An 11,185-nucleotide genomic window follows, 5' to 3' on the forward strand; every position below is an offset into this window, starting at 1 on the left:
TTATTGATAACTCTTGACTTGTTCTTGTTGTATATTTTTTTCTCATTTTTTTCTCATTTTGAATGTTCTGAACTTTTTTTATTGACTGGATTTATCCTGTTCCTGGTGGGAGTTGCACCCGTTCAGGCTCTGTGGCTAAATTTCAATCCTTTTTCTTTACATGTTTTTATATATTCTTTTTCATATTTTTATAATATTTTTATATTACAATTATTTTTAATACTTATACCCGCTGCGATCTTATAACATATGGTGGGCTTAGTATATATTCTTATTGCTTTCTGATTGGGCCAGTTTTAGCTTGGATTGGGCGATCTATTACCCATTTACCCTTTATATAGCCTATTCCGTTATTTGGCTAATATTAGTGGCCATTGCACCGTTTTTATCCATATCGGGTTGAGTTCATTAATTTAGATCCAATCCAAGAGCAGATCCCTGCGGTGGCAACTCCGGCTGGATTTTAATGCTATTCTTTGTGTTTTTGTTTGTTAGTTGTTTTATATTTATCAGTTTCCAGGAATGGTGATTGAGCTTCATTAATATTAGAGACAGCTATGGCGGCTTCATATGTGATCAGGAGCTGAAGCCGCTGTTTGAATGCTCTCTCCGCAAATGCCTTTCCATGTTCTAATATGGCGCTGCCTGCTTCCCCGACTTCCGGTAGGGGCGTATGCCTCTGACGGTATTAATAGTGGTGACTCAGCGCGCTGCCCGCATCCCCTGGAAGACGTCAGTTTTGACGAAACGACCGTAGGGAAGACGTGCTGACGTCACCACTGTGCGGCCGGAAGTCGGGCGGCGGCGGCTGTGATCCTGCTCAACGCTTTTTATCCTTTGATTTATTGTGAGTGTTATTCCATTTGTTTTTCTATTAAATTGTATATACCATCTACACTATTGTGGCCCCACTCTTCTCTTGCATATGTTTGCTTGGCTTTGATGAGGACGAGATAGCTGGTGCTGTTTTTATCCCTGATTGCATTCGGTGGGAGAGGTGACTTACGCTGGAGCTGGCTTTGAGGATATTTGGTGTATACCCATGCCTAAAACCTGTATCCTTCTGGTAAGCGCATACCCCTTATGCATGCTTCACAGCGGTTGACCGAGTGCTATCTGGTGGTGGACTTTCTTTTACTCGGAGTCTGTTGGAGGCTTCCTTGAACTATTACACTTGACCTGGATACTCTTTTATGAACTTGGACTGTATTCAAATTCCCATTGTTCTTATATTTGCTATATCATTTGTTAGCGCAGCTTTCCAACATATATGATCGGTTTATATACATATATTTATACGGTGTTTAAATTGTTTAAAAAATATATCAAAACCATGTAATTCCCTCTTGTTCCAAGATGGGCTATTGAACCATTGTAGCTGTATACCATACAAAGATAAGAGGTGCCGCTCCAGGCTCCTGTCTATCTTTGTCCACTAACGACCGCTGGGATTGCAGGCAAGGAAGAGGCTGATTTCAGCTCAGGAGATACAAGCAAAGGTAAAAAGGTAGTCCCAAGTGCCACACATCTCTCAAAACCCTATGTAAAAGGCAAGAGCAGCTTCAGCCCAGGTTCCGTCCAGACCAGCCCCCCCCAAACACATTTCATCTCACCCATGGGGTTTAGTCATGGAGATTCCATGGACAGAGGAGAATACGGTAAGTACATCATCCGCTGCCGCTTAATAAAAGAAACAATGTGTATCAGGTAGATGTCGGCTAGATACATAAAAACTGCAAGGCATGAACATATGACACACATCTATCTACAGCTGCATCCAAACAGTAGACAAGTGTCCAAAAAGGACACAGAGCCAAAGACGCCTCGAGAATTGTGCCAGCAAACCAACTGAAAAAAGAAAAATGTGCACTATACAAAAAACTATATACGAACAAAAACAACAAAAGCAGCCAGAGAATGAGGAAAAAAATGACATTCTCAGAGTAGGAAACCCCCTTCATCCATGAATTTATAATAGGGACTCCTGCTTGCATTAAAAGGTTATTGGGTTAAGTTTATATTAATAGATAAAATCAAAAAGATCAAAGAAAAATATAAAAAATCTCATTGATCTCAATGATGTACTGTTTCTCCCCCTTTCCGTGGAATCTCCACCTCCATGACTAAGCCTTCTGGGTGGGACGAAACACATCAGGGGAGTGGCCTGGGAAGAGCCTGAATTGAAGCTGCTCTACCTTTCACGCAGAGTTTTGAGACGTGCGGCACTTTGGACTACCTTCTTTGCTTTCATTGTAGCGGTTTGTCATACACTGGGGTTGCTTCAAAGATTCACTTATTTTGAATCTGCACTACAACTTGTGGGCTGCTTTGGATTTAAATTTACATACAATGGATACAGCACAAATTATTATACCTGGAAAACTATGTACAATTACAAGTGAACTATTGAAGCTGATGAAAAAGATATGCCCCAATCTTTATGCCCCAATTTATTGTATTAATTTCCCATGAATTATAACTGGGATTCACAAGGAGCTGTGCTGCGGTACTCATGTATTAACAAAAAACATGCTGATAAAAGTAGAGAGCAGAGTGATTCAATAGTCTGCTGCTTCTCCTTTCAATATCCAATTACAGGCTGGGGACGGGAAAAAGACCCGTAAGTGTTACTTCAGAAAAGCATAAAAATGTCTCTTGCGCTGCCAGACAGGGCTGTGCTAAGTGGTAGAGCTATGTAAATTAAAACCACTAAAATGAATGAGAGTCATGTATCAATACGTGTCATCAAAATTCAAACTGCATAAAAAGTAAATAAAACCCCCAAAAATGTTTCAACCAAAGAAACATGTGAAATTATTAGTTGAACACTAAAGCTTGCGTGTTCAAAACTTTAAACATCCAAGTGTCCATAAATCAATAATCCAATTGTGGTTCCCAGAATGATGTAATTGAAAAATGTTAAAAGTGCTCAGCACACTTGATGCAGATAAAGTGCTCTCCAAATGGTGCTTTCCAGTGATTTCACCGCTTCCTGATGACGCTGATGCCAGCTGAAACGAGCTGAGGCAGGGTTACGAAGCTACGGACATGACTTCCGGTAACGAAAGTTCTGGTTGGTAGAACACACGCCGCTCTGCCATATTGGATAAGGGGCCGGCAATTTGTTATACAGTACACTGCTAAAATCTGCTGGGTGCCAGTCGAGGCGCTGAAACATGTGAGTGGGAATTTTTTACCTATGTTCAGGACTTCTCTATTTTAATAAACTGGTTGCACGATGATCCCGTTTACAGTTTTTTATCCCTCATCCAACTAATGTAGATAAAGGGCCCATAAAGGAGGCCCTGGAAATCCAGATACTGGAATTAAAGTGGTTGTAACCGTAAAAAATAAATAAAATAAATGCTCCTGTCCCTTTAAGGCCCAAGATATAGCACAGTGCATTTGCCATGTCAATTGTCCCTTTCCATGTTCTACAATACCTGGTTGAACCTGCCTGTTCCCGTCTTCCCCACTGTAAACTGACTACATTTATCATGGCTGTTGATCTCTGATAGCGTGGTCAGTTTACGTGTCTCTCCGTCATCCAGCTATCTCCTCAGTGTCTCTGCATCTTCCCCTCCCTCTCTCCCTGTTAGTTCCGTAGACAGTGTGAGAGCTGTCTCCTCCCCGCTCCTCTCCTCTCATGCCTGTGTAGTTCTATTCCCTGCAGCTGCTCCAGTGCTTGTAAAATAAAGAAACATGTATTGGAATAAATACTTTGATCCTCACTGTTTAAGAGTCCCTGTACAGTACAGTTTGTGTATTTTCCTAAAATTATAATGCTAAATACCTTCATTGCAGAGCTCTGCTGTGCTGTCATGTGACCTCCCTCTGCTAGCTTGCATTTATCAGAGGGGAATGTCAGCCCCTCCCACTGTACTCACTTACTCAGGAAGGAAAGCAGAGGGAGGTCACATGACAGGACAGCAGGGCTCTGCAAAGAACGTATTTAGCAATTTTAGGAAAAAACACACAGAGAATCACAGTAATACATATGACTTTACAACCACTTTAATACACAAGCGCATATAGACTAGGGATCGACCGATATCGTTTTTTCATTGCTGATACCGATATTTTGGTCATCGCGTATCGGCCGATATTTTCGTACATTTAAAACATTTTCTTTTTTTTTTTTACTTGACAGGTACTCTTGTGGAGGGACCTGGTGGTCTAAAAGACCCCAAACCCCTCCTCTGCACTTAAAAGCATTCAATCTTGAATGCTGTCATTTTTTTGAATCTGGCACCAGTACCCGCAAGTGATGTCATGACATGGCTTTGACTGGGTCTTCGGCGGCCGTGCAGGCTGGTTGCCCGGGTCTACCGATGGGACGGAAGACCCGGGCAAGCCGCGGATGGCAGCGGAAGGATGTCCCCTCCCGCTCCTTGTAATGACAGCTGAGCGGCTTCTCAGCCTCATCGGTTGTCATTACAAGACAGCCGACCATTGGCTATGGACGCCGGTACTGGGGTGATGCCTCTAGCTGCAGGCATCACTCTGGTACAAACACTTTCCAAAATATCGGCCACCTTGATTCCGATATACCGGGGAAAGTGCATATAGGCCCTTGATATATCGGCTTTGCCGATAATCGGTCGATCCCTAATATAGACCCAATTATTATTTGGGTCTACAAGTCTGATGCGTTTTAGAAGTAAAGGGGGATGGATTGAAGTCACTGGAAAGCACTTTATCTGCATTTAGATACATCACTCTGGGCACCTCAAGCCGATTATTGATTTAAAAACACTTAGGGCTCTTTCACACGGTCTGCCTCCGTAGGCGGATCCGTGCTGCTCAGCAGGGATCGATTCGCGATCCCCGCTGAGCCGGCGGATGACAGCTCCGTCTCTGCTTGCAGTGCGGAGAGGGAGGTGTCACAGCCCCAGCTGCTCTCTATGGGGAATCGGATGAGAGCGGATCGCCTGTCCGCTCTCATCCGATTCCATCCGATCCGATCCCCAGGACGGATGGAAAATAGGGTTTCCATCCGTCCGGATTTCACGGACAGGATCGGATGCAGATGGTAGCAGGTGTCAGTGGACATGTCACCGCTGACATCCCCTGCACCATAGGGCTGAATGGGGCATCCGATCAGATCCGCCTAAAAAACTGCCTGTCAGATCTGTTCGGATCTGTTCGGACCGCCCGTATGAAAGAGCCCTTATTGACATTTAAAGTTTTGAACGTGTAAACTATAGTGTCTAGCTAAAAATTTCACATACGTTTCTTTAGTTGAAAGTTTTTTGAGGGTTTTATGGAGTTTGAATTTTTATGGCACGTATTGATACCGAACGCTCAGACATTTTAGTGATCTTAATATCTAAGTGCGTTTAGCACCAAATATTTGGCAGAGCTGCAGGGCTATTGTAAGAGTATAAGGTGGAATCTGTGGCACAGTGTTTTGAACATAGAGAGCTATGTAAATGTCGGGGCTGGATGCATAAAAAATACAAATCATTTGGCAGGTAAAAAAACTCCCATATTTGTATTTCATCAGTTCAATCATATTCTGCCTTAAGTAATAGAATCATAACCCACATGGGGCAGTATTAGTTACAAATAACGGACAAAACTGTACATCCAAATAATATAAAACATATAGTGTATGAATGGAAGGCTCCTGAAACGCTAAATGATGACAGATACAGAATTTGTTTTACTCTACATTCTGAGTGCAGTAACACTTCCCATTATTTCCTATCATTCTTACCTTTCAATGTTGCCTAAGAAGACAGTGATAAAGTCCAATATCTGTTCTAAAGATTCAGCTGCTGTTTCCAAAACTTCATCTGCAAATCGTCTCAGGAAGATGAAAAAATCACCAAGATTATCAGCGAAGAACTCTGTTCAAAAACAAAACGCAGAATATTTGTCAAACTAAATCCCAAAAAATCTTTTTATGCTGATTGGCTGATTTCTGTTGGCGTTGGATGACACATAAAAATATGTTGTAGAGAACAATACTCTCCAGTTCCTTCCTCGGTCGCTGCTGCCATCAAAAGAATTGTATATATTTTTGGAAAAGAGAGAATGGCACCTTTAATGGCATCACACAATTAAACCATTAACATTTAGACAAGAGGTTAAAAAGTGTTTGTATAAATGGAATTATGATAGTCATAGTCAATAAATACCAGAACAACATTCAACCCTCACGTAACATGGGCCCCCCAAATGAGGGCACGTGGGCCTCAAACAAGTAATACCCTAATCATACATAACATGGGGATGACCCCTATGAGAGGGAAGATGAAGTCCAGCTTGAAATCTTGCCCAACATGTTTTGCGCCAGATGCGCTTCTTCAGGAGCTTTACAGCTAAAAGGATAAAGAGTTTTTAAAGCAATATAAGAGAACACAATAGGTGAATAGAAAGGAACTGCTAGGCAGAGGACCACCCCCGGTTCCAGGAGCGTGGTGGATGTGGGTGCACATCTACAAATGGATAGTATTCAGATAGTATCCCAGAAGTAGCAAAAGTGCATGACTGATTCGGTATTCAAAAACAGGGGAAACTTCTTGAAAGATTAAATCCACCTTTTCAGCATGATTTGCATATGGCTAGATATTTGACAAAGAAAACGGGCGTTTTTGTTCCCTGATTAAGCCCAGTTAAACAGGGTATACCATGCTGCCTGTTGCTCATTTAGGGATAGCTTCAGACAAGAAAGAATGACCGCACTTCTGATGGATTTTCAAGGAAAGGAGTATCTTTATTCCACATCAATCAAATGGCAGGTACAGGTACACACTGTGATTGCAGGACAATAGGTGGACGCGTTTCACGACTGGATATGTCGCTTATTCATCACCATGGTGATGAATAAGGGACATATCCAGTCGTGAAACGCGTCCACCTATTGTCCTGCAATCACAGTGTGTACCTGTACCTGCCATTTGATTGATGTGGAATAAAGATACTCCTTTCCTTGAAAATCCATCAGAAGTGCGGTCATTCTTTCTTGTCTGAAGCTATCCTGGATTGCGGATCCGACCGGCACCTGATCCTAGCCTCACCTGGAGCGGTCTACCCTGTTTGGACTTTGCCTACTCATTTAGGGATAGCTAGCCAATCAAATTACCCAGGAGCTGAGCGCTTTTGAAAAAATTTGCACTACTGCTCACCTGGGGGTAGCTAACCACTATAAATTCCCAGGAGATGTGCACACAATCCTGCTGCCATAAGGGAGGAGGGGCTCAGATTTATTCAAAAAATATATGCTAGTATACATAGGACGAGGCACATCCTACCAGCTGTGTCCACAGTGCCACCCTGTGATGACCTAATATAATAGGTTTAATCAAACAATTGTGTTTCTGCTGGTTTGGGGAGCCTAGACTGAGCCGATGACTTACCCCCTTTGGTCATGTGTCAAGACTAGTGTTTGGCCACTAGGCCAATTGTGATGGAGGAATCAGTCATGGGGAATGGCTAGAAAGGTTAGGCATCATTGGGTCAGCAGCAATCCAATTCAATAAAAGAGGGTCCAGAGAGCTCTGCTCGTGAGAGCTTGCAAAAGTTTAACACAGATTCTTTTACTTTTCCTTAATGGGCAAAGTCACAGCATCTATTTTAAAGTGGTTGTACACCACAGACATGAAATATAAACAAAGCATATCCCTCTATAGCATGTACTTGTCTCAGTCCTGAACACCAAGTGTAATTTCTGTTGGCTGCTTTGTTCCTCTGTTTTTAGCATGAATCACTTCCGACAAGTTTACCTGATACCAAGAGAAAAATGGTGACAGGAGAGAGAGCTCCAGCTGATTGACAGCCTCAGCTCTGTTCCTGTGTGCTGTGTTAAGGGGGTGTGTCCCTTCCTTCCAATTAACTCTCAGAGCTCCCTGCACTGAGCTCTGCAGAGCGTAACTTCAACTCTCCGACCTCTTTTTGCTAACTGCTCAGATAAGCTTTATTAATTCTGCACTTTGAATAGATAAATAGAGAAGAGACTGCAGGAGGAATTTATGTAGGAGGATTTGGTTATCTCTGTGTATCACCTGGGGATAGTTACTTCACTGGGTATATAGAGGGGTTTACAAACGCATGTATAGCTTTTTAAATGATTATATAAGTTTGTAAAACATAATCAATGTAATTTTTATATAAATATCATAGAAACCTTGTTTCTACATAAAGTTTGTGAGTATATAAGTACAGTATATGGAGGACAGCCATGTTTTCTTATAAAGTAGACAAACTCTGGTTTTGCTTAGCAATGCTACACTATAGCTGTGCTTTATTACAGCTTCCTAAAACATAAGTCTATGTGTCACCCAACCCGCTGAAAACATGCATTAGCTGTGTGGCAGGAAAGCATTGTAATACAGAAGTTATAGCACAAAGTTGCCTGTAGAGGTGACTCTAGAGTCCTACACATTTAATACAACAAAATAATAAAAGCAAGCATGTACAAATGTGAAACTGGTATATTAACAAAAAGGTAAATTAAAGTAAAGATTACAATAATTCAAAATTCGTGCTCACTGAAATGCACTATATTTTCCTCTAAGGGCTCTTTCAGACGGCCGCTTCGCTGTTCTTATCCGCTGCGGGACTTTTTTTTTTTTTTTTCACGGAGCGGATGACACTTGTGTCATCCGCTCCGTGTGTCCACATATCATCCCATCCGTTTGCGGATGATATGCGGACATAATGTAAGTCTATGGGCATTGCGGATGTCAGCGGATGACACCGCTGACATCCGATTTTCCTTCCTTTCCGTTTTTTACACGGAGGAAAAATAGGATTCTGTTCCGTTCCAAAAAACGGAACAGAACTGAAAGGAAGAAAATCGGATGTCAGGGGATGGTATTCCGCTGACATCCGCAATGCTATTGACTTACATTATGTCCGTATATCATCCGCAAAAAAATAGGATGATTTGCGGACAAGCGGAGCAGCCGTGTGAAAGAGCCCTTACAGGGTAAAAGAAAGAGGGTAAATGCAAAAAAACACATTCAAAACAGGCGATAATCATCAATAATTACACAAATAAATATAATAATATATTACTATATCAATAGGTATTTATAATGATTCAAATTTGGCCCAACTCTTTAAAATCTTTTTTTTGCCTGACCTGGTGCATGGAAGGAAAAAACTGATTTACAAAGTTATTTACTAAACTCAGTAGGACAGTAAATACTTTGAAATCAAGGGCAGTTAAAGGGTCAGTTCCTGACTTCGTGCCTGTCCACTAAACTCTGGCATTTGTATTGTAAATGACTGAGGTTGAGACTTTGTGCTGGGACAAGTCTCAAAGTGACAGTAAACCTATTTTTTTTTTAAAAAATAACAACATTTAATACTCACCTGCTTTGTGTATTGGTTGTGCACAGAGCAGCCCGATCTCCTCTTCTCTGGTCCTCCACCGGCACTCATAACCAATGACTCCTGCTGCTGCCTCTTTGCTCAGTGAGGAGTGAAAAAGCAGAAGGAGACGCCGCTCTCCACAGCACTGGATCAAGATTAGGCTCAGGTAAGTATAAGGTCAGGCTAGGGGGAGAGCTGCATACAGAAGGTTTTTTTCGCCTTATGCAGAGAATGCATTAACCACTTGCCGACTGCCTAACGCCGATCTACGTCGGCAGTCAGCCCCTCACAGGCAAAGTGACGTAGGGCTACGTCACTAGCTTGTGAGGGTCTAGGGAGTGAGCGCGCGCCCCCGGAGGCGCGCTCCCGCGTGGTCACGGACCCCCCCGCGCGTGTGACCGGCGGACCCGATGTCCGCCGGTCACTCGGCGATCGGCGGGGGAGAGGGAGAATGTCAGGCAGCTTGTGTAAACAAGCCACCTGTCATTCTCCTTGCTGTTAGGATACTGATCACTCGGATCTAGTATGTAGATCCGTTGATCAGTGTCCATACAGCTCAAGCCCCAGCCAATCACAGTAGAAAGCACGCCCCTAGGGATACACACAGCCCCTCCCTCCCAAATAAAGTTAACCCCTTCACTACCAGTGTATTTTTACAGTAACAGTGCATATATATAGCACTGATTACTGTAGAAATGTCACTGGTAACCCCAAAAGTGTCAAAAATGTCAGTCAAGGGTCCGATCTGTCCGCCCCAATGTCGCAGTACCGCAAAAAAAAAAAATCGCAGATCGCCGCCATTACACGTTAAAAAAAAAAACAACAAAACTGACAGAAATCTTTCCCTTTGTTAGTAAACGCGATAACTTTTGTGCAAACCAATCAAAATACGCTTTTTGCGATTTTTTTTACCAAACATAGGTAGCATAAAACAAATTGGCCGAAAAAGTAAAAAAATTTTGATTTTTAAATTTTTTTTTGGGGAATTTCATATAAAAAAATGTGAAAAATATTGCTATTTTTGCAAAATTGACGCTCTTTTTTTGTTTATAGCGCGTGATCAAAAAATCGCACAGGTGATCAAATACCACCAAAAGAAAGCTCTGTTTGTGGGAAAAAAAGGACGCCAAATTCGTTTAGGTACAGCGTCGCACGACCGCGCAATTGTCCGTTAAAGTCACGCAGTGCCGAATCGCAAAATACCCCCTGGTCGGAATGGGGGTAAAATCTTCCGGGGCTTAAGTGGTTAAATTGGCTGTGAAGTGACTGGCCTTAGATAAAATACAGAGATGAAACAATTCCTCCTAAATAAGCTGCACCTGCCTATCTGCAGTCTTCTCTTCTCCACTTCTGTTCAAAATACAGAGTTTTTAAAGCTTGTCTGAGAGTTCAGAAAAAAGGGGAGCTGAAGTTACACTCTGCAGAGCTCAATGAAGAGAGCACTAATAGTTGATTGAAGGGAAGAGACACACCCACTTCACACAGGAACAGAGATGAGGATGACAATCTGCTGGAGCTCCCTCCCCTGTCACCATAATTCTCTTGGAGCCAGGAAAACTTGTCAGAATTGACTCATGATGATAGCAGAGAAACGAAGCAGCAGACAGAAATGACACGAAGCCCCCGTACACACGCACCGATTGTCAGCCGTAAATGTTCGGCCAACGTCCGATTATCGGCTTGTTAGTATGATGATTCCGACAACCGACTGCGACTTTTCGGCCCGAACAAAATCTGGTGTGCAGGCTATAAAATTTTTGTTGGCCGTCAGCAGAACAGCCGATTATTCCTCAGTCAGTACAGATTTTGACCGACAAAAATAAAGCTTCAAGCCCCGTACACACGCACCGATTGTCGGCCG

The 11,185-nt window shown here is 42.5% G+C and overlaps 1 protein-coding gene across 1 annotated transcript in view; it reads right to left on the reverse strand.

Annotated features, from left to right (window-relative positions):
- The window catches only part of UBE4A (ubiquitination factor E4A), a 72,732-nt gene that overhangs the window by 19,117 nt on the left and 42,430 nt on the right, over nt 1–11,185 (reverse strand). Inside the window, exon 12 of the mRNA XM_082273406.1 lies at nt 5,720–5,852. Within this exon, the coding sequence (XP_082129532.1) occupies nt 5,720–5,852 (133 nt within the window). The remainder of the gene's footprint in view (nt 1–5,719; nt 5,853–11,185) is intronic.

The sequence above is a fragment of the Pelophylax lessonae genome, assembly GCF_965119305.1.
Source record: "Pelophylax lessonae genome assembly, chromosome: 12".
NCBI lineage: Eukaryota > Metazoa > Chordata > Amphibia > Anura > Ranidae > Pelophylax > Pelophylax lessonae.